This window comes from Papio anubis, chromosome 1 (genome assembly GCF_008728515.1).
Source record: "Papio anubis isolate 15944 chromosome 1, Panubis1.0, whole genome shotgun sequence".
Taxonomy (NCBI): Eukaryota; Metazoa; Chordata; class Mammalia; order Primates; family Cercopithecidae; genus Papio; species Papio anubis.
In genome coordinates, this window is record NC_044976.1 from 165,640,774 (window position 1) to 165,666,029 (window position 25,256).

At 33.1% G+C, this 25,256-nt stretch overlaps 1 protein-coding gene across 5 annotated transcripts in view; it reads left to right on the plus strand.

Annotated features, from left to right (window-relative positions):
- KCNT2 (potassium sodium-activated channel subfamily T member 2) overlaps window positions 1-16,514 on the plus strand; it is a 411,763-nt gene extending 395,249 nt beyond the window's left edge. For all 5 annotated transcript variants that reach the window (XM_009191034.4, XM_009191039.4, XM_009191043.4 and 2 more), the window contains 2 exons: window positions 5,988-6,072; window positions 13,984-16,514. In XM_009191034.4, coding sequence (XP_009189298.2) covers window positions 5,988-6,072; window positions 13,984-14,095 — 197 coding nt within the window. In that variant the 3' untranslated portion in view covers window positions 14,096-16,514. The remainder of the gene's footprint in view (window positions 1-5,987; window positions 6,073-13,983) is intronic.
- Window positions 16,515-25,256: the final 8,742 nt, after the last annotated feature.

Genomic DNA, 25,256 nt, shown 5'->3' on the forward strand with positions numbered 1-25,256 from the left:
CTTCAGCTCTCGCTGGTCGGGCTGCAGCAGCTGACCAGCACCGATTGTCTGGCACTCCCTAGTGAGATGAACCCAGTACCTCAGTTGAAAATGCAGAAATCACCTGTCTTCTGTGTCCCTTGTGCTGGGAGCTGGAGACTGGAGCTGTTCCTATTCGACCATCTTGCTCCACCCCCCCGACATAGGTTTTTAATAAATATTGAATACTCTATTTTGAAAGTAAAATTAGGTATCAAGTAACTAGTATTATTTGCCGGAAGCTAGTAAGTGATGGAGTGGCTCATGGCAAGTTGAAATGTAGCTTGTTCTGAAAATCTATTTACTCGTTTTGCTCATAGTTTCATATAATCTTGAATACACTGAATATTGATATGAAGATAAATTAAGACAGTCCAAACATTATTAATAATTTTATCTTGCCTATCATGAAATGATTAAAAATCTTTGAATGGTAATAAAAGTAACTTTAAATAGAAGTCAGTTAAATGGAATTATTCTTCTTTTATTCTTATCTTTAAGCACCTTTCACATCCCCCAAATATACTGGTCAGTTCACTAAAAATAGACAAAATAGTTGTACTCATAAACATAATTTGGCACTAAACTGGAATACATGAGCAAATTGAGTCAGCACTGTAAAACTAGCCAGTTTTATAGGTGGATAACACGTAATGTGTATATAAGTTCAGGTGAAGGAAAATGAAATCATCACTAGGTTATGCTATTACCAACTATGTAGAAGAAGTAAGTACTGTACAACCGAGATTATCTTCCCTAATAAGGTGTTTGTTGTACTGACTAAAGGAAAACACACTGTCTTTCTCATATAGCACCAATTTATTTTACTTGTTTTCTCCCGTTGGCATTCAAACATACTGTGGTATCTCCAGCTTAACATTCTCTCTCTCCTTCTCTCAGTCTCTTTCTCTGTCTTCCTTCCTCTCTCTCTCTGTCTCTCTCTTTCCTCTTTCTGTCTCCCACATCATTTCTAACTCTCTTCCCCTCCCTTTTTACTAATTTATTCAATTTCTGTTGTTCTCATGCTACCAATATTTCTCACATGGGTTTCTGTTTCACAATGACCACCTAATAGTCCTGAGTTTAAACCACACAGTTAATTTCCCACAAAGCAATCAAAGTGATATATTTAATATAAAATTGTTTCATACCACCAATCTTCCCCTTGACCCTTACAAGTTTTCAAACTTTTTTTCATTACACTTAGAATAAAATTCAAACTGCTGACCAAGGGAAAAGCCCTTCTAGAATCTGGTCCTAGCTTGCCTGTTCAACATCATCTCAAATTAATCTTCTCCTCTCTCACTTTAGTCCATTCCCTGGTGCCTACTTTCTACAAATTAAACCAAGCCATCTCTTGTTTTGCCATTTGCCCTTCTATTTGTTCAAAACACTCTTTCTCTATTTATGCATGCCAACACCTTCATATAGCAATACATATATAATTTTTTTTGTAATTTACTGCTTGATTTTGCCTGCTACAATAATAATAATCTTTATGTTGCACTTAATATCAATAAGGCACTAAGTACAAGAACTATAAATCAATGTAAACATATTAATTTTAAATTATATTTCTTATTTATTTTTTAGAATTTAATTCTAACAACAACCTGTGAAATTGCACTGTTGCTATCCTAATTTTTCATGCCAGGATGCTAATCTCAGAGATTAAGAGAAATTAAATAATTTGCCTAAGATCTCAGAGTGAGCAATTGGCAGACCCAGAATTTCAATGCATGTAGTCTGGTTTCAGAGCCTTTGTTCTTAACTGGGCCTCTAAGTGATATGGTTATATTATATAGAATGTTCCTCTGACTATACATGATACAATGGATGTGTGTTTTCAGAAGTTATATTCGTGTACTAGGGCTGCCATAACAAAATATCACAGAGTGAATGGTTTAAACACTGGAAGTTTATTTTCTTACAATTCTGGAAGATGGAAGTCCAACATCAAGGTGCCCAAAATTTGATTTCTTCTGAGTCCTCTCATGTTGGCTGACAGATGGCTGCCTTCTTTCTGTGTCCTCATACAGTCTTGTCTCTGTGTGTATTTATGCCTGGTATCTCTTCCTCTTCTTATGAGGACACCAGTCTATTGGATTAGGGAACAACTCTGTTGACCCCATTTAAACTTAATTAGTTTTTGAGGGTCTATCTCCAAATACAGTAATCTTGGTGGTTAGCTTTTCAATACTGGAGTTTGTGGAGGAACACACAATTCAGTCTATAACAGAAGTATTATTTAATGGTAACCTATACAAATATAAATGATATTTAAATTTCTCATCCTCTTTCAAAAATCCTCTTAAAATACTTCAACATGAAAATTTAAAACAAAACAAAAATATTAAATTAATGTGTATGGAATAGGACTCATTAATCAACTATTTTGTAAGAATCATAGGAATATGATTCTGTCTCTTTTCTAATGTGATCTATTTATACAAACTACTCTAAGCAAAATATTTGCCATTTGAAGATTTTTATTTAATAATTTTATATGCTAGTTAATATAGCAAAATAAGTTTCTTTGTAAATACTAGTAGCAATCTTTAACTTTTTCTCCATATAATTTATTTTAAAGTTTACAATATTCAAAAATACTATTTTCAGTTTTTATGAGTAGTTTTATTAAAAGAATTATGTCACTGATGAAAAAGTAATTTTAATGAAAATAATTTAAACTATATAATTTTTTTTAATTTTGCCAATATCATATTTTGGTTATCAGGAACACAGTAAATATATTCGCTGCAAATTCCCTTCATAGATACTTGTATTTGGTAAGAAATAGATTATGTTGTTCGTAAAGCTAATTTACCAAACAAAATTTATTTTATTCAGTAAATATGGTATTCTTGTTGCAGAGCCATATTTTAATTAATTTGTATCTTTGCCATAGTCATTGATAATTATCATGATATGATCCTGAAGATCCCACAAATCTACCACATTTTCACCTCCAGAATGAAAGAATGTCTAGAAAATAACCATAGAGAAAGAGTGATGGAGACAAAATATTCCAGGATTATGGCTAATAAAAACTATTGTTGAGTGCGGTTTTGATGTGTGACTGCAATACGCTTTTAGAAAATCTCACTCCTTAATTCTTTATTATTCTTATTATTATACTTTAAGTTCTAGGGTACATGTGTACAACACGCAGGTTTGTTACATATGTATACATGTGCTGTGTTGGTTTGCTGCACCCATTAACTCGTCATTTATATTAGCATTATATAATGCTTCTTAAACACAAAGTCACAAAAAAGAGGGGCAACTGCAGGCCTTCTCCACAAAGCAGCATGGAAGAGAACAAGCAGACAAAATGTACCCTATAGCAAGGCACACATGAAAGAAAAAGAGAATAGCTTTGAAGTCAGTAAATTATTTTAACCTAATTTTAAAATATAAGTCATTCCTTCTCCCTGAGGAAAAGTCGGTGAGGGGTGAGGAAAGAAGCCAGGGGTGATTATTTCTGATTGTGATGTTTTCTATGTCACAATAAGCCATATATAATAATTGAATTGAAAACATTAGCAAAATGCTTGCTCCAGTTTCTGTGGTTTGTGGGAAAATAAAAATCTTCAGTAGGAAAAATAATACAGGCTACTTAAGCAGAAAAAATAATATTGGCACAAAAATAATATCTCCTGCTGGAAATTTCTCAATTATCTACACAATTTTTACATTTTTAACAGATAAACCAGGTCACCAATAGAATTTGGCTTGATTCTAGAACCAAAAATTAGTATAATATCCTGTTAATAATCAAGGATAAAGGTTAGGTGTTGATACTGATAAGTTATCTGTTAAATTGTTTTTCTTGTATCACAGTTCAATAATGTCATTGTTTATAAAAGAAACGGAGTTATATATAGTCAAATAAGATGGAGATTTTCTAGTCCACCTCTTTTAGAATATTACAGTTTAGTCTCCACAATGCACTATCAATCTGTACCTTTACACAACAGTTGTAGAAATTCAAACAAGAGGGCATTTCTCAAAGAGCACATATGAATCAAAATTTCTTTTCACATGGAGAAATAATCCAAGTAATCTCATGCCAGTAAAATATGTTTTGAGTTGGAATTATACCTTATTTGTAGTAAGCTTCAATATATATTCATTGGAATTTTAATCTTCAGACAGTTAACCTAGCCATCTAACACTAGATGTGACCACCAGATTTAGCAATAAAAATACAGGATTCCCAATGGAACTTAAATTTCTGATAAGCAACAAAAATATTTTAATATAAGTATATCACATGCAATATTTGGCATACATTTATTCTAAAAAAAATTAGTTGTATGATCAAGCCACTGTACTGCAGCCTGGGTGACAGAGTGAGATCCCAACAACAGCAACAAAAATGGTAGTTGTTTTTCTAAAATTCAGATTTCATGGGCATTCTCTATTTTTCCTGGCAACCCTAACACTATGGCATGATACAATTCCTTGTATGTATACCATAGATGTGGAACTGAAAATGCTAATTTATTTGATTATGAATTTGGTGAGCTATTGGTCGTAATAATTTTACTGGCAAACTCGTAGTGGGTTTAATTATTTTATGATTTATCTGCCTCATAAGATAAGGATTTTTGTTTTTACACTTTAAAAATAGTGCACATCTCCATATCAACTTCAAATACCATAGCTGAAAATAGTGTCTTTCATATTAAAGTGACAAGTTTCTCATTAGAGGGACACAGTAGTCAACATTATTTTATGAAAGTAATTTATATTCCAGTGCAACAAATTGTTCATCAGGGTCACCTATGTTGGCCTTAAAATATCTTGATTTTAGTTTAATGCAGTTATTTGAGTATGCACTAAATACTGTTGGTATTGGTATGAAATTGATTCTTAGATTGGTATGAAACTTATTCTTAGACTTTGGGTCAACCTGAAAAAATTAGTTCTTTCTTCAGGAGCCATTCTTGTCTGCAGCTTTAGTGGCTGGAATACTATAGCTCAAGAACAGGATTTTTGAGAGAATTCTCATAGATTGAAAATTTTGCCCATGGGAGGAATTACATTTATTGAAGTATACATCCACATAACTTTGTATTTACATCTTACGATAATCTTGAAATCTAAAAAATTGAGACCCCAAATCTCTTTGCCATTTTGTTTTTCCTAAAGCTATATATATATATATATTCATTGGAATTTTAATCTCCAGACAGTTAACCTAGCCATCTAACACTAGATGTGACCACCAGATTTAGCAATAAAAATACAGGATATATATATAGCTTTAGGAAAAACAAAGAATTTATATATATATATATAGCTTTATATATGTGTATATATATTCATATAAAGCTATATATATAGCTTTAGGAAAAACAAATGATTCAGGAGTACACTTCCCTTAAAATTCATGGTTAAATTCTGTTCCACAGAATTATTTGCATTCTCCAAAAGCATTAAGATGAGTTACATGAGACGTGTCATGTAGCAAAGCCAAACACATATTTAGGGTCTTCAAGCTTTTTTGACACATTTCTATCATGTTTTCTAAACATAATGTAATTATATTATTTTTCCCAAGAATTTCCTGTGTGGATATTCTTTTCTAGGATTGTTATCTATAGCCATAATTATTTTTTATAATTGATAAAGCATAATAAATCAAGTAAATGTCTTATCCAGTCATTTATTAAAGAAAAATACTTTTTCAGTGTAATAAAAGGTAGATTATAACTGTGGTTATTCTGAACAGAATTAGATACTTTATTTTATCATCTATTGGAACAAAAAATAAGTACCCATCAGATATTTTCAATGACAGTAATTTGAAAACAGCCAAACTTATATGCACAATCATGCTGTGGACAAAACTAAATAAGTTCTTGTTGACAGCTATATGGTTTGAATATAAGCTGTTTGATAGTAATTCCTGTAATTTTCTATAAGTAGTGTAACAAACTTGTCACTTATTTATCTTCTAGATGAAATGAATGATCATCAAAGTACCCTCTCCTACATCCTGATTAACCCATCTCCAGATACCAGAATAGAACTGAATGATGTTGTGTAAGTTGATCTCATATCTCATATAACACATATATTTTTAGAAAACTACTATTTATTTTTGTACTTTCATTTAGGCCATAATAGCCTCTTATTTTTCTTATAAGTGCTTAAATAGTCTATACCTAATTTTGTAAACAAACAAATGCATTTGATGTGTTTCATGTAATATAAAAATTATGATTGTTTAAAAGGAGTATAAAATAAAGAAATAGCATGAATTCTGTATTCTGTGAGCTAAAAAATATTTGGAAAAATGAGGGAAAACCTGGAAGAATAAAAGAGCAACTCAACAGAAAACCTGAAATATCCCACACTGTCTAGTTCTAAATACTTTCAAGTTCCCAAAAGCCAAATTACGATTGGTCAAGCACTTATAGGTCTATGGTACTAATTTTATTTCTCAAAAAATAATTATTGAACATATACAGTTGTAGCACTCACCTAAATATGTGAGATAGAAAGACTAAGGCATTTTCTGCGACTTCAAAGTCCTTACACTCTAATTAACAAAGCTACAATTTACACATGAAAAATTTAATAGCAATACATAATATGACTTTGTCGCTAACAAACTAAATAAGTTAAATGAGATAGACAGTGCTTTTCTGAATTAATAGAGGGAGACTTTATTGAGTGGTTGAGCAATTATAAAGAATGTAAAACTAGACTCTGAAGGATAGATAGAATTTGTGATGGTGGAGAAGAGAGGACAGTCCAGAACAGGAAGAATGGCTTGGAAAATGCACTATACAGGAATTGCATAAAATGTTTCAGTGGCAATTTGACTGGAGTAGAAGTTTTGTGTAGTTAGCATTTCCGTTGAAAGGTAAATGCAATACTGGAAAAATAAATTATATTTGCCTCTGGAAAGGTCTTAGATGACAAAATGGATTTAAATTTGGTCTTATAGATGATGGACAGTACTTAGACATATATGAGCAAGCATGTAGCAAGACTTTAGAAAAGGCACTTTGACAACTGTTGGTATAAGCCTAGGAAAGAAATTCCTTACAAGATTCCCTTGAGATACACGACCTGTCCTGGGGTAGATCAAGTGATGTTTAGCCAAGGTAGCTAACTATAGATTGTATTGCTGACATAAAACGAGTGCCAAAGATCCACATGTTTTGTTGGATATTAGATCCACAGGATGTGTTTGCTCCTGTAATCCAGAAAGCAAGTGATAAGGTCAGAGACTAGCAGAACTGAGAACATTTTGTGATGCTGAGTATAATATGGATCCATGCAAGAGGTTTAGAACTAAATGTAATAATGTGCAAAAATTTAGAAGACTCTTTGATATGTTGTCAGTTTTGTGAAAGATTTTGACTGGAGTGGAAAGGGTATGATTTTTTTAAAGGAGTTCTGCAGAAAACAATAGAATTGATTGATAGGATGGGTTAGGGTTGGGGTGAACATGAATGCAGGGTAAACAATTAAAAAGCAGGTGTGAGAAAACCAACCATCTGTCATAGCATCAAGATAAAGCATTGCAAAGGCAAGCCCCTATCTAAATAGATTTATGAAGGCAGAAAATGAGACTTGATGATTGATTTGGGAATTGAAAAAGAAATCTAACATAGCTTTAGGGTTTCAAAACTGTGTGATTACAAAAATAAAAATAAAAATGTTGTTTCATCAAAACAAGTCAGAATGGGAAGACAATTTTCCAGGCTGAAAAGAGGGGTTGTTGGGTAGTAAAAAAAAGAGAGATGATATGTGGGTCCAAGTATATGTGTATTTTTAATAAATATTGACTTTCTAATTAATTAATTTTTATTGATACATACTAGTGCATTTTATGGGGCACATGTGATATTTTGATACATGCATAAAATATGTAATGATCAATCAGGGTAATTGGGATAGCCATTACCCCAAAAATTTATAATTTCTTTGTGTTAGGAATATCCCAAATCTTCTTTTCCAGCTATTTTGAAATATACAATAAAGTCTTGTTAAGCATAGTTGCCCTACTGTGCTTTGAAGCACTGGAATTTATTTCTTCTGTGTAACTGTATTTTGGTTACTAATAAACCAATCTCTCCCCATCTTCCCCTCCTCATCACCCTTCCCAGCCTCTGGTAACATTCTACCTACTATCTCCATGAGATCAGTTATTTCAGCTCACACGTTTGAATGAAAACATATAATATTTGTTTTGCTGTGGCTTATTTCACTTAACATAATATTTTCCAGTTCTGACTATGTTGCTGCAAATGACAGAATGTCATCTTTTTTATGGATGAATGATATTCTACTTTGCCTGTATATCACAAATTTTCTTCATCCATCCATTCAAATATACTATTTAAAGTACAAAGAGGAAATGTATAGAAAGCATTGAGATACATAGTATTGGAACTTTGAAGATAAGCCCGTTTTCTATAGAAAACAAAAATATTTCTTATCTTCCAGCTGAAAAAGGCAAATAGGGAATGTTTTTCCCAAAAATATAAATACAGAAGAAAAAGTAGAAGAATGAGTGTTGAACTACTGAGGAGTGTTTTGTTTTAGGGCAGAAACAGGAAGCATTTCAAAAACTTATTAGGAAAATACAACAGCAAGAGTAAATCTGACCCCAAATAAGTGTGAAGAGATTCCTAAATTGCACCTAAGATAGAACTATGTAGTATAATATTGCTTTATTTTACCATCTGATAATACTGGTTAGAATACAGGAGCATTGGGGAAACAGATGAATAACAATTTAAGCTAGTAGAATTCTTAAGTCACTGTCAAAAATTGTATCTGATGGTGGTATTGAATTTATAAAGGACTTCAATTAGAGGAAAACTTCTTATTTATGATGCATTTGGATTTTAATTGCTCATCGTGGACCCTTCACATGGTATATTATGATAATAAAATAAAGCTGTCCTTTTTTCTTAGCATCCACATTTATACATGTCTTTTTTCTTTTAAGTCCATAGTATAGATAATTTTATTAAATATCTAATCTACCCATATTAATTCCAGCCTTCTTATACCTCTTTTTCAATAAGTATAATTGGGTTAATTATACAGAATTTTTAAAATTATGCTTACCTTATTTGTATTTTGTAATAAATTATATTTCTTTAGCTTAATACAATCATTTCCCTAATTATTTTTGACAGAATGTTCAAAGAAAATGCTGTCAACATTTTGAATCTAAGAACATGTCCTTTTGTCAAATATTTATGTTTATAATTTCAAATAATGTTTAATCTTTTTACTTATGAATAAAATATGTATGTCACAATGTGAACAGGTAAAGTAGACATATTTTAGAGAATTTTCTGCCTTTTAGATACTCTTATTTTTTATTAGTTTTAAGCTAAAACATCAACATGACTGCTATTAAAAAAAAATAAAAAAGCTTTACTTACACCATTGCAGTAATCTGTATTTGTGGCACTGAGATAATTAAATTTCAGCAGAACCAGAGCAATGATAAATTATCATTTGAAAGATGTCTACCATGACAAGTAATATATAAAAACACAGTTTAAGAAATTTGCTTTATTGGACTCACAGGTTTTGTAATGATAATAGTAAGAAAAGGAACTTTTGCTACTACATCAATGAACGTAGAGGATAATGGATTATACTGGTTTCTTTTATGTTTTTCTAAAAATTCACTTTCAGAAGTTCATTTTAAATGAAGAAGCAACATTAATTTGATACAAACAATAATAAATCACTAGATGATATGGTATTAAAAAGTATAATTTGCACTATTAGTTTTCTTCATCAATCTACAATGCTATTGATATTTAAAGTAATTATAAAGCAGTGTGCATAGATGGCAAAATCCAGTTAATAGGTCCAGGAACACTAATCTCAACTTTTTTTGGTCAAAGAAAATAGACTCAATGTTTTTGATTGCCTTTTCTCATTTTCATTAAGGAGTATATTTTATGAACTTTTTCCTTCAGTCTTTAAGAAAACAGTGCAATCTTTATTAGAGTTCTCACTTTTTAATTAGTTTCCCTGTTCATTTTATATACTGCCTCTAAAAAATATTATAGAAGTATGAAATACTTCTTTCATTTGGACTTGGAACCTGGCTTTCTTAGAATGCTATGTTGCATATATTTATTTTCTTTCTCTCCTTTTCAAACCCTTAGTGGCTTCCTACGGCCTTTGGAACACAATTGAAACTACTTATTCTGAAACTTAAGGTCTTTCATTACCTGTTTCCTACCTTTGTTTCTGAATTTACCTACCATGATTTACCAGTTTTCTAAAGTCAAATCCTTTCTAAGCACATCAGAAACATCCATCCTCTGTAGTCTCCAATGACAACGTTTGGGGTCACCTCCTGTTCCTTCCTCCTAAATCTTCTCTGAAGCTTGGAGAGGCAAGTTCAACCCAACTCCTCAATAAAGTAGTTCCTAATTCTCTCTGTTGTTCTTTTTCACTTTGTATGACATTTGGAATTTCTTTTTTCTTTCCATTATATCTACTTCATAAATTATGCTTTTATCTTCTGCCGGACAGGGGTAAGTTTTGTGATTTTTTTAAATTCTAAGGTGTTAGCACAGTTTCCTACAGGTGCTCAAGAAGCAGTCACTGAAGATACTCAGGCATATTTCAGAGATACTGCAGGATTGTTCCAGACTACCACGATAGAGTGAATATTGCAATCGAGCGAGTCACTTGAATTTTTTGGTCCCAGTGCATACAAAATTTATATTTGCATTATACTTTAGTCTACTAAGTGTGCAAAGCAAAGCATTATGTCTAAAAATGTACTTAATTAAAAATAGCTTATTGCTAAAAAATGCTAGCAATCATCTGAGCCTTCAGGGAGTCATAATCTTTTTTTGCTGGTAAAGAGTCTTGCCTCAATGTTGATGGCTGCTGACAGATTGGGGTAGTGGTTGCTGAAGGTTTGAATGGTGTGGCAATTTCTTAAAATCAGACAATGAAGTAGTATGCTGCATTGATTGACTTTCTTTCATGCAAGATTTATCTGTAGCATGTGCTACCCTTTGATAACATTTTACCCAAAGTGGAACTTCTTTCAAAACTGGAGTCAATCCTTTCAAACCCTGCTGCTATCTGTCAACTAAGTTTATGTAATAATATAAATTCTTTATAGTCATTTCAACAATGTTCATAGCATCTTCACCAGAAGATTTCATCTCAAGAAACCAATTTATTTGATCATAAATAAGAAGCAACTCCTCATTCATTCAAGTTTTGGTCAGAGATTGCAGAAATTGAATCACATCTTTGGGCTCCGCTTCTAATTCTAGTTCTCTTGCTATTTCTACCACAACTGCAGTTACTTCCTCCACTGAAGTCTTGAACCCCTCAAAGTCATCAATAAGGGTTAGAGTCAACTTCTTCCAAACTTCTGTTAATGTTGATATTTCTACCTCATCCCATGAATCATGAACATTGAAATGACTCTTTGATCCATGGACTGCAGAATAGATGTTGGGTTAGCAAGAGTGATACAATGCTAATCTCATTGTACATCTCCATCAGAGCTCTTGGGTGACCAGGTGCCTTATCAAGGGGCAGTGATATTTTGAAAACAGTTTTTTTTTTAAAAGCGTTAAGTCTCAACAATGGACCTAACATATTCAGTCAACTATGCTTTAAACAGATGTGCTGCCAGTCAGGCTTTGCTTTTCCATTTCTAGAGCACAGGCAGAGCAGATTTAGCAGAATTCTTAAGTGCCCTAGGATTTCCAGAATGGTAAATGAGCACTGGCTTCAACTGAAAGTCACCAGATGCATTAGCCCCTACCAAAAGAGTCAGCCTGTCACTGAAGCTTTGAAACCAGGCTTTGTCTTCACCACTCTAGCTATGAAAGTACTAGATGGCACCTTTTTCCAATAGAAGTCTGTCTTCCAAATTGAAAATCTGTTGTTTAATTTAGCCACCTTCATCAACGATCTTATTAATAGTTTGATTTTTTGGATAACTTGCTGTAACCTCTCCATTGGCACTGTCTGTTTCACCTTGCACGTTTATGAGGAGACTTACTTCCTTAAGCTTCATGAGCTAACCTCTGCTAGCTTCCTCTTCTGTAGCTAACCTCTTCTATAGCTTCTTCACCTCCCTCACCTTTCAGAGAACTGAAAAGAAGTAGAGCATCGCTCTGGATTTGGCTTTGGATTAAGGGAATGTTGTAGCAGGTTTGATCTTTTTTCCAGACCACTCATACTTTTGCCATCTCTGCAATAAGGCTGTTTACCTTTCTTATCAGTTGTGTATTCACTGAAGTAGCACTTTTAATTTCCTTAGGAACTTTTCCTTTGCATTTACAACTTGGCTAACTGGCACAAAAGACCTAACTTCCAACTTATGTAAGCTTTTGATGTGCCTTCCTCACTAAGCATAATCATTTCTAGCTTTTGATTTAAAGTGAGAGACATAAGACTCTTCCTGGCCGGGCGCGGTGGCTCAAGCCTGTAATCCCAGCACTTTGGGAGGCCGAGACGGGCGGATCACGAGGTCAGGAGATCGAGACCATCCTGGCTAACACAATGAAACCCCGTCTCTACTAAAAATACAAAAAAATTAGCCGGGCGTGGTGGCGGCGCCTGTAGTCCCAGCTACTTGGGAGGCTGAGGCAGGAGAATGGCGGGAACCCGGGAGGCAGAGCTTGCAGTGAGCCGAGATCGCGCCACTGCACTCCAGCCTGGGCGACAGAGCGAGACTCCGCCTCAAAAAAAAAAAAAAAAAAAGAGTCTTCCTTTCACTTGAACAATTACAAGTCATTTTGGGGTTATTAACTGATCTAACTTTAATATTCTTGTGTCTTGGGGAATACAGATGGTGGAGGAGAGGGAGAGAAAGTCAAAGGAACAGCCAGTTGATGAAGTGACCAGAACACACATATTTTATTGGTTAAAATTGCCTTCTTATATGGGTGCGAATAATGTTATCCCAAAACAATTACAATAGGAACATCAAAGATTACTGAGCACAGATCACCATAACAGATATAATTACAATGGAAAAAGTTCAAGTTACCAAATCTGACACAGAGACCCTAAGTGAGCACATGTTGTTGGAAAAAAAGTCTCCAACGGACTTGCTTGATGCGGGGTTGCCACAAAGCTTCCGTTTATAAATAATGCAATATTGGCAAAGTACAATCAAGTAAAAAGCAATAAAAAAGGTATGCCTGTACATCATTTGACAGTCTGAAGGAAGACAACTCTCTTAAAACAAATTCTCACATTAATGAAATGTTTGAGTTTGGCAGATAAACATTTTTGTATTTACTAGTAGAATTAGTTAAGAATGATTCTCCATACTTTAATATTATCACTTACTATACCATAACCTGAATTTTAGATAAATATTTTTTCAGCTAATTTAAACATTATGCATTATATTCACTATAAACATTTGTTAAATTGTTAATTTTATAGATTCATAAAATATTTAAATTGAAAAGACTACAGCAACCCCTTACATCAATCTCCTAATTTTTTTAAGTCATAAAAATAAGACAAAGAACAGTTAAGTAATGGAAGAATAATGGCTAAAATGTAGGTCTCCTTCATAGAAAAATGGCCAAAGTAAGGGATAATAAGTCAACAGCATACTAAATCATAAAACTGTGATGAGATGAAGGTGCTGAAATTGATTATAATTGAAAAATAATGGTGCCTGACAGCCAACATGCACAGGGAAAAAGAGGAAGAAGAAGAAACATAATAGTGCTTGATTCATCAGCATTCATCATCATAATCTTCTCAGGTATGAAAATGATAATGTTAACCATGCCAAATTGTAAAGGCCAACTTAAACAGTGAGTTCTGCCACCAATGTTGTATATAGACAGTTTAGATTATCTGAAAACTGAACAAATAAAGTAGAAATATAAAGTGTTAGTGTGAATCAATGTTGCCTGTATTTACTATTGCAAAGTTATTTATTTTGTTTTCTTTTATTAGATACTTAATTCGACCAGATCCATTGGCCTACCTTCCAAACAGTGAGCCTAGTAGAAGAAACAGCATCTGCAATGTCACTGGTCAAGATTCTCGGGAGGAAACTCAACTTTGATAAAAAATAAAATGAGAAACTTTTTTCCTACAGGGACCTTCCTTGGAACCACAGAAGTTTTGCTGGCACGAAAGAAACTAGATGGAAATACTTGTAATTCTCTCATATTTAAAAACATAATCTCTTCTCTTAGAAGTATAGATCATTTTGAAATTTAATGTACTACTTACTGGTACTCTCCCTGTTAATAGTTGAAGGACATCAATGGAATAGATTTGAAAAGCTATATTAAAATACAAAACTTTAAATCTAACATTTAATTATTTTATAATAATCCAAACTATATGAAACCAATTTTAAAAATTATTAAGGTTTTATGAAATTGACAAAATCTAACTCTATTTGGTGCATCACAATGGACACAGAATGTTGCTGCTCCTCTTAAAAATTAAATGTGTCATATCATATTCTTTAAACTTACTGTTTTACAAAACTGAGTTCATCATAATTGTCTAGTCTTCTCTACATAGAGATTAACCAACAAACTTGTGTGGCTGACTTTTGTGTAAGAATCATAGTTTGCTTTAGAATACAAATCTTTAAGTCATTTTAACTTTTTTTCTCTGCCTTATGATATAAAAATATTTATCTTAGAATTTGAGATGTTCATAGCATGTTTTACACTGAAGAAACTAAAACTTAAATAAAAAGAAACACTAGGTTCCTGCACTTTTTGGTAATTTTATGTCTAGCAAACATTTTATGCCAAGAAAAGCATACTATAAAGCAAATATCTATTATTCTCCTAAATGAATGCCTAGCATAGAGAAAATACTTAATACACATTTGTTGACTTAAATTTAATTCAAGGATTGAAACATTAACTGGATTTCTTGAAATATACAGTAATGATTGTCCTTAGGCTCTTGGGCTTTACCATTTTTCATATATCTATATAGTAAATTTCATTAGAAAAATTCTTTTAAAATTGACAGAAGATAATTTACACCTTTTATGGAATCTGAAGACACTTCAAAACATTAAAAGTCCTTCTTATGTCTTTGGTAATGAAACAATAACACTCGATGAAGGGTGTATTAAAAATTTTGGCTTAACTTTGAAATCATATATATGAACTATATGAGAGAAAAGCATAAAACAAAAATAGGTAGTTTTGGCTTTTAACATTAATGCAAATCATGCAGAATTTGAGTCATAAATTTAAATATAAATTGACCATTTATGACACCCATTTTTTACCTGTACTGCATTTACCCCCTAGAGAAATAGATCAAAAAAGCACAAGAGTATGTGTACATAGTTTACCAGGTAGTGGAAGTGTGTTAAAATGTTCCTATAGAAGAAACATTGGTAAATTTAATTATATACTATTCTAATTTTGTATTTTTTAATTTTTGAATTTGACATTGATTTTAATTCAACAACAACAAAAAATGAATATAAAACTAGAAAGGGAAATTTTTTCTTTTCATAATGAAGCAGATCAACTTAAAGGATAATACATTTTTTTAAGAAAAGATATTCTAATGTTCTCTCAATAATTCTACAGAAATAAAAGTATAAAGTGCAACGTGAAATCAAAGATTATAGTCATTATATAATTTGGCTTGGAGACTATGAAATGTCTTTTTTTCTTTTTGGTATTTTACATTATTCACATTTTAGAATAACAAGAACACCAAGAATTACCCCTAAAACAGAGACCCTGCATTTACTCTACTTTGATCAGAGAAGTAGAATGTATAACACGTTACCTAAAATTGGGAGCATGCCTTAAAACTTAAAGATTGTATGCATATATGTGTATATGTTATAAACATGTGAAATATATTTGACATACACATTCACATATAAATTGTTAAAAACTGAAGGCAGAATGGAACTCATATATGTAACAGAGAAAAACAATAAATTTAATGAACTTATTTTATATTTGCATATCAAGAGTCAAGTACGATGTTTCTTTAAGTTGACTTTTTTTACTTCATTATTTTTAGGAATAAATGTAAGATTTTACAAATCTTTTATTTCCCCACAAGATCTGAAGTTTGGTATTTTTGCACTATGACAGTTGTTGAGACTAGGATTTTAAGCTAGGATATGATTATATTTCCTATATAACTAAAAATTTTGTTTCATAAATTTTAAAATAATTATTTTTGACTATGAACATTAGTCCAAATTTAATATTTGACACAGTTCATACCAGCTTGCTACAATAATGATAATTTATTAGTCTTTCTGTTATTTAAAGAATAAAAACATGCTTATACAAGACTTTTAATGAACTGTTGCCTTTTTAAAATAATTATACTTGCACATGCAAATAAAATGTAAAGTCAATAATAGTCCTTGTAGCCCAATGGGAATTGATTCTGTTTATTGTCTGTACCATTTTGCTACCAGTTACATTGAACTGCTTTAAAATAAATAATAAAATTATTTCTAATGATGAAAACTCTTGATGTTTTTTGCCTAAACTTCAGTTGCTTAGATAAATTATGTGTTGGACTTATAAAAATCATTTTTCAGTTTTATATTTTAAACCCAAAATAACTATGGAGGTGATCTCATTGGAAAATATAGTGATAAATAAAGTTCTTTTGAATTATGTCTTAATATAATAGATTCTGAATAGTTGCACCATTTCAGAAAAGGAGAAGTGAGGATGGAAGGAGAGTTGAGATGGGAGGAAATGAACTTTAGGAAAAAAGGGGGCAAGAAGAAAAGAGAAGATAAGAAAAAAATAAACCTTAGTGAAGACGTCAGGAGAGAAAAGTATTTTACGACACAGAATCATGTCACAATACACTCATTTAAGAATCAGAAAAGCTCTGGTTAGAGAAAAGAAAAAATAGTTTTTAATGTAAAGATGGACTTCCAGTTCCAGGAAAATGGAATACTCCCATTTCTCCCTGTTCCTCCTGCTAAACACAGCTAAACCCCCTAGATATTATATGTAAAACAGACGTAAGAAGGTTCTGAACGGTGGAAAGAAGGAGGAAGACAGATTAGGGAATTGGGACTTGAAGAAAGACATGGTGGTGAATTCTGTGGGATTTTTCTTGGCTTCCTGTATATCCTGATCTTGACAGTGAGAAACATCAATGAGCACAGATGAAAAAGTTCCAAGAAAAGCCTGCTCTCTCCTTCAAAAGGGCTGGCTCCTGTGACAGATGAGGCTTCTGCAGCACCAGACTGCTGACAGTTCAGTATGGATGGCTTCTCCTGAGATGGGCTCCACACCTGGCAGCCTGATGCTTTCCTCAGCACCCTGTTAGATGATTTTCTAGTGGCGTGCTTCCAGTGAGATGCTTTCCCATAAAAAACTTCCTCTGGCACCCTAGAGGGTGGAATTCCAGCAAAATCTGCCAGTGCAGCACCATAATGACTTTTCTGCTGTTCTGTAAGCCACAGCTGTGCTATCTTGATTTCCAGGGCAGTCCTGGAATCTCTTCCTGGAGCACTTTATCTTGGTCTTGAAAATAATGTATGCTCCTTACGTCTGCTATTGCTTTGTTATTTTCAAGTTCTCTTTACTATTACTAACCAATCTGATATTACTCTATTGCTCTGTTATACTTTAAAAATCTCAGTATAAAATGTTCTCTGTCCAAATCACTGTGTCCAAACAGAACCCCGACTGATAAATTATGCACAAATCAGCAGTTCTCTGTTTAATGAAATAATGGTGATATCAAATTCTACAAACCTGAGAGACAGACTTTGGGCAAATGCAACAAATTAAATAACACCTGCTGGGAAACTTTGCAGACAGACAATGCACTCATCCTGTGGAGCATTAGACACTTTTCATTTCATTTTGATCTTCTCTACTGTTTTTTATGGGACTGCCTCCAGTCCTATAGTTTATAGGACTAACTCATTTGTGGGAAGGGAGAAATAGACATGCCAGCTTTAATCATGTAGGTCGATCTAAAAGTATAGCAAATTGTTCTTAAAAATAGTAATTTTGCTTATAATTAAACAATATGCTTATATTATTATCCAATAGAATTGTATTTTATTACTTAATCTAAACATGTGTTTGTAAAAACAAAACAAAGACCTGTTTTTCTAAAAATAAATAATAGAAATCTTTCACAAATTGCACTATAATTAGTCACACTCCAAGAAAATATAATATAGTTCCACTTCAAGATTTGTATTTTCTTCTTTTTGTATATTACACAAAATACATTTCATTCTAGTGACACCAAGCTGGATATCTTTGTACTTGATAATTAAACGCCATTCCAGAAAGAAACATTTCCAAATTTATTGACTTCCACTCTCTGATCCGTATTTTATTCATATAGACTAAGAAAGAGTGAGTAGTTCATCAGAATACATTTTTTTTTCTCTGAAAATTCTCGACTTTCAAAAAACAGGAGCTACGAGACACTTTCATTAAAGAAATGAGGTTGGCACTAAAGTCGATGTTTGTAAATACACTGCATAGCTGTATAGGCACAATTAAGTTATATATCGCTAAAGTATTATTTGACAGCTTTAAGTTCTTTTAATTACTGATTATTATCGTACACAAGAAATCCATCAAAAAAGGTAATAGATTCCAAATTTTAACTGAGACCACAGAATGAAAGCCTCCAAAAGATTTATCAATCTGTCATAAGATTTCAAAAAAAACCTGACATTTTGTGGTACCTACTAGGCAGGACAGATTCAGCTACAGTGCAGTAATAGATTAAACTCCATACATAATCTCAAGTGGTTTAATATAATAAATATTCCATTTTATATGGAATAATGTCTAATGCAGAAAATGATTTGAAGTTTTAAGATAAAAGATTTTACAAATGTACATTCATTGAAACAATATAAAAATACAAATCATCACAGCAATAGAAAATATAACTAGAGTATTTATTACCTTTATTAAAAATTCAAACTTGAAAATAAAATATGGAGAAAATCATAATTATTATAAAATTTTAGATGTTCTTATGCCAAGTTATAAATGACTTGATTTTGAAAACAAAGTATAATCACTTTTTAATTAAAAATAATTGATTTCTAATGTTTCTGGCAAAAAGCATACTGTGAAATGACTACAAAATAACTGACATTTCCACTGGGAAACATGTTGGTAAAAATAATTAAGTAGCTGTGCTTGATTTATTATCAGTAACTACAGGAGAGAAGTTCTTACTTTGAAGCATTCAGCATCCTCCAAGTTAGTTAATGTGGGCAATCCTCATTTCTCAGTTTAGTGATGTTAAGATTTATTCTTATACTAGAATCAAGTTGCAATCTAATTTAAGAAAACAAAGTAATCAGTTACTTCTGAGTCACTGTTACAAACTCAGAAGCCTAAATTAGCCAAAGAGGAGATGATCCTTTGATCATTTTGAAATGTAAAATTTTAAGGTCACATATTTTTAAGATAAGAAATCTGTCTGGTGAAAATGTATTACCTAGTTATCAATATAGATGTGACATTTATTACTAAAATTTAAAATCACTTAATAAAATAATTTTATTTTGTTAAAATATTATTTTGGGATTTGGGGGCTATACTGCCATTTTTTTTTCTTGAGTTTGACTGAAAGACTGATATCCACCTACTGTAGATAAGAAACTATTGAAAATGTATTATTAGGAATCTACATGAATGATGGTTTAGTACTTTGAAGTAGTTCCTGTAATATTGTTAAAGTTTTTCTTAGGCAACCATTATTAAAAGATATTGACAAGATCTGCCCTCATAATCATTTAAACTCATAATAATTTAAACTTTCAGAGCAATTTTTCAATATTAAAAGCATCAAGCTTCCCTGATATCTTTTAGTATTCTCTAACACCCTCCATTTGTTTACTTCTTTATATCAAATAACCACCAAAGCAATTACCAAATCCATATAGCCTTGAAGCAACTTAGTGAAGTAATTTAACATCTTTTTGTATCATAGATAGAAACCAATTTTCATCACAGTCTAAAATCAATTGTTTCTCTGAAACTCTTCCAATATCATCATAGAATAAACTACAGGATACAGATGATGATCAAGGGTGAGAGATTTTTTTCGTGTATACAATATTGACCACCTCTTTAGACATGTCTGTGTTGTAATTGGCACACCTTGCATCCTGTGATGCTGCATTGCACTCACTTCTACAGAGATGGCTACTTGACCCTCAAGCATTCAGGAGCTAAATGGTGGGGCATGTTGACCATATGGAAAGGTAGCTGGTCACTCAGCAGCAACTCCCCTGTCTTGTGACATGGCAGGAATGGTGCTCGGAGAGCCAAGACAAATGAATTGTGTCTGTGTCCATTTTTTAACAAGATGATGCACAGGAACCTTTGCTGAAGGAAACCAGTTATTGAGCTTGTCCTTGGAACACGGATTCATTCCAACTGACCTTGAGGCACGTGAAACAACTGACAATGGTAACTGAGTGATGAAATTGGAAATTACTTCTGCAGGAGAAAAATTACTGTAGATATAGACACCCCAGATGTGGACACCCACAATTATTATGTGGCAACTTTATGTGGTTTTATGTGTTCATGAACTACAAAAAAAAAAAAAAAAAAAAAAAATTGTCACGAGGCCTTTAGCAGCTCAAAAATAAGCCTCTGCCAAAAAATTTTAAAAGTTTATTCAGCTAACAAAACCTATTGTTGTTCATCACACCAATCAGATTGCCACATGCTCACAGGATATAAACACAAAGCTATTCTTTTATCCTACTAGAGAAAGAAATTCCCCAAAGGGCAAACCTGAGGTTCATCTTGAATTTTCCTCTTCTCCTTTACCACACCTTCTATCCATCAATTAGTTGTCATTTCTTGTGATTTTCCTTCCTAAATGTTTCTCACATCCAGTCACACCATTGCCTTCCTGGACCAGTGAACTCAGATGTTAGCCTACTTCTGCACTACTCTGGTAAGGCTCCTAAACCCCATTTTTTCCTCTTCCGTTCCTTTCTCCAAATTATGCTCAGAAAGATTGTTCAAAGGTTTAAATGTATTAGTTAAAATCATCCACAGGCCTCTTATTACTCTTAGAATAAGAACCGAAGTGATTATCAGTCCTAATAAATAGGTATGATCTTCTTGTCATTCTAACTATTCATTCAGTTGGGCAAAAATATATATCAAGAACCACTGTTGAAATAAATAAGTATTTTTCAAGGAAGGTCTCAAATGTCTTCACTAATGATAATATACAAGTAAATATTTCCTTTACATACCCTCATAATATCCTATGCCCCTTCACAGCTTCTTGCTCCCAAATGTACTTATGTTATTAGTAACAGTATTATAATCTAATATTTGATCAATAGAGAAGAAACAAAAATTTTAAAATCTGGTTGGAAAGACTTTCTCAGGGAGAGATGTATGTTTTGTTTAGAAAAACACTATTGGGCAAGTCTGGCCAAAAGAGAAGTTCATATGGAAACAGCGTGAAGGGGCTAAGGTAAGACAAGTGACAGCTAAACTGCACATAAGATTATAGGAGAGATTTGAAGAGTAGAAAGAGGACTAAGTCCAGTGAGAAGTTATCATGAGACTAGCACCATTTCCCAGGTGGTATGTGAGGAGTCTAGTGAACTCTAAAGGAGCTTTGACTAGAGAAGCTTTTAATGCCGGGGGTGGTAAAATAACTTTTTATGAAAAGCAAAAAAAAAAAAAAAAATGCTAATTGTTTTTGAGACAGAGTTTCACTCTTTTTGTCCAGGCTGGAGTGCAATGGCACAATCTCGGCTCACTGCAACCTCCGCCTCCCAGATTCAAGCAATTCTCCTGCCTCAGCCTCCTGAGTGGCTGAGACTACAGGTATGTGCCACCATGCCTGGCTAATTTTGTATTTTTAGTAGAGACGGGGTTTCTTCATGTTGGTCAGGCTGGTCTCAAACTCCTGACCTCAGGTGATCTACCCGCCTTGGAATCCCAAAGTGCTGGGATTACAGGCGTGAGTTGCCGTGCCTGGCTGATTAATTGTTTTTGTTTATGTGCTGTGGTATACTTCAGGGTACCTGCTTCCTCCCCTCTTATCAACTTAAACCTTCAATAAATTCTATTATTTACAGAATCCTGTCTAATTGATATTTGGAGAATAAAGAGATGCTTAGCAATAAAATAGTCAGTGTCTCAAGGCAGAACAGACAGCTGAGAAAGAACGGATGACATGAACAAAGCAGCTCCCAGGTGAAGGACTTAACATCATATTTAGCACATTTTGATTTTCCTCTAACTTAAAGTAATCCTGGTAGGGGAAATGGAGAAACTGCTATACCCACCTACATCTGTTTACTGCTAGTTTTTCTTGATAGACTATAATTCCTGAAGTCAGGGACCATGACTCTACACACGAAGCCCTAGATTATTTTATTTATTTATTTATTTATTTATTTATTTATTTATTTATTTGGGACAGAGTCTCATTCTCTTGCCCAGACCGGAGTGCAGTAGTGCGAACTTGGCTAACTGCAACCTCTGCCTCCTGAGTTCAAGTGATTCTCCTGCCTCATTCTCCTGAGTTGCTGGTATGACCACACTCAGCTAATTTTTTGTATTTTTATTAGAGACAAGGTTTCGCCATGTTGGGCAAGTTTTACTAAAAGAGAAGCCTATATGGAAACAGAGTGAAGGGTCTAAGGTAAGACAAGTGACAGCTAAACTGCGCCACATAAGATTATAGACTGGTCTCGAACTCCTGATCTCAAGTGATCCACCCACCTCAACCTCCCAAAGTGCTGGGATTACAGGCATGAGCCACCACACCCATCCTCCTAGATTATCGATCTTGGGAAATAGTTGTTGATTACCAAATAGGCATTGCATTATAAACTCTAGATACCAAAGAATACCTAACAATTCAGAAATTAGGCCTTATAAACTAGTTATATTCCATGTGTCTACATATTATTTAGGAAATGCAACTTTCTAATTTCTTTTCTCAAACACATTTGTGTGCCAATCAGCATGGAGAGAAAGCATTGAGGGATAGGAATAGGGGAGAAAAAGTAAGAACGTTATTTTACTTTAAAGGTATTTTCAATTTGGATTAACAAACTGCAGCTTAGAGAACAGGGACAAGCCATTAGGTAGAAAGGGAAACGTTTGAAACCAAAATCTATTGGTTCTGTCCTAATACAAATGACATCACTGATGTGCATGTGCAGAACAAAGTGAACAATGGCAGAGAATGCAAATCTCATTAATTCTACACATTTAATTGACTTGCTGTCTTTCTACTTCAGTTTCTGTATAAGATCATGGGTTGCAAAATGTATTTACATGCATAGCTAACCATAGCTAAGGAAAATCTAATAAAGCAAACTTCTGAGAAGTCAGGAATCTCTTTCCATGATGCAAAAGTGGTATTTAAAAAAAAAAAAAAAAAAAGATACAATTTTTTGGTCCACCTTGTGCTACTATTCTCAAGATATTAATTTCTAGACCTAAAGATTGAATCGTTTTAATACAATGCAAATGAACACACTATTCCTTGTTATGCACATTATATGTATGTGTGTTTTGAAAGTGTGTGTGAGTGGCATTTCAGTGTCTGCCCTTCCTGTTATAGAGTAATTTTCTATTAATTGTTAGAATTAATGGCATGCAATTTCCTGCCTCCACTACAGAAAATGAAGACAGAAAATCCTCACTCATTTATTTTCAATGATCTAGGCTTACCTACATCTAAGCTTTTAATCTGGAGCTGATAAAGTGAAGATGAAGAGGTGGTTCAAATTGATTTATGATGTGTTACAAAGCATCAGTGATGGCCATTTTTGGTATTCAACAAAATAAGACAGCTAGCAGTGGATGCAGTATATAATAGTACTATTCTGGCTAGATCATTTTCCTACCAAACTTCAGGATCCTCATTGATTCTTGCCTGTTTTCCAGGCCTGCCTCTTTATTATTAAGTTTGAAGTGTAAGCCCCCATATCTATCTAAAAATTCCTCTCTTGTATAAGAAAAATGTGTTTTTATGAGTTTAAAAAAAAAGGTGGAAGATTTTTTGTTTGTTTGCAAAAAGAACCATAGTAACTCTTTTTGTATTCACATCATTCGGTGGTTCCCTCTGTATTGAGTCTCCCCTCTCTGTTAGCTGTTTTGACCAATGGGACAATAGCAAATGAGATGGAAGTAGAGGTTGTGAAAAGGCTTATTTGTTGTGACTTAGACTTTTTGCTCTCTGTGAGACCTGGGCTGACTGATCTTGAGAATTTGAGATCACATGAAAAGAGACCAAACATCTTACCAAACAAGTTATTTAGGCTGTTATAGACCACTGGATATCAACCAATCTTCCAAGTGACCACAGAAATTATCTAAGACAGTTGAGACCATAATAACCACCAACTGTCCTACATAATGAGAAAAAAATAATAAACATCTGTTGTTTCAAGCTATGAAGTTTTGAACTGACTTTTTATATAGCAAAAGGTAATTGATACACCAAGAATTAATTTATATGCCCAAAGAGAACACACTTTTCTAATTCACTCATCCAACTCCAAATTTGGGATCTCTGGATGATATCTATTTATTCTCTAGTTTCACCCCTCAGATGCTAAAGTCTCTAAACCAGGAAAGCCTAGATAAAATAGAAAGAAAAACTATTTTACCTTTCTGGTCCTCTCTCTTTCTTTTTTCAAAAGTGTGTCATTACATGTAATTCTGAAAAGAACCACCTTTTCTTGGTATTCAATAATGCCATTTCTTGGTATTCAAAGCAACGTTTTCTGGCTATAGTAGAAATAGAATCATATATTGGCTACTGATTGACATGATATATCACATTTTCCAGCACTCAAAATTTGAAAGACATTACTGTCAATGTGACCCTATATCTGAATATCCAGTATACAATCCATAGCTCTCTATTGCCTGTGGTTCTGGGCTACAAGGTATGTAATACCAGTAAACATTATAGATACCAGACTACTTTACTGGATTTAATAATATCTCCCAAACCCATATCCACAGAAAACCTGTGAATGTGACCTTGTTTGAAAATAGGGTATTTATAATGTAATCAAGTTAAGATGAAGTCATACTGTATTAGGGTGGGCCCCAAATCTGATAGGACTATTGTCTTTTTAAGAAGAGACATATTTGGACACAGAGACACACAATGAGAAACTCGTGACAATAAAGGCAGTGATTGGAGTTATTCAGAAAAAAGCAAGGAAACGTCAAGGACTGCCAGCAACC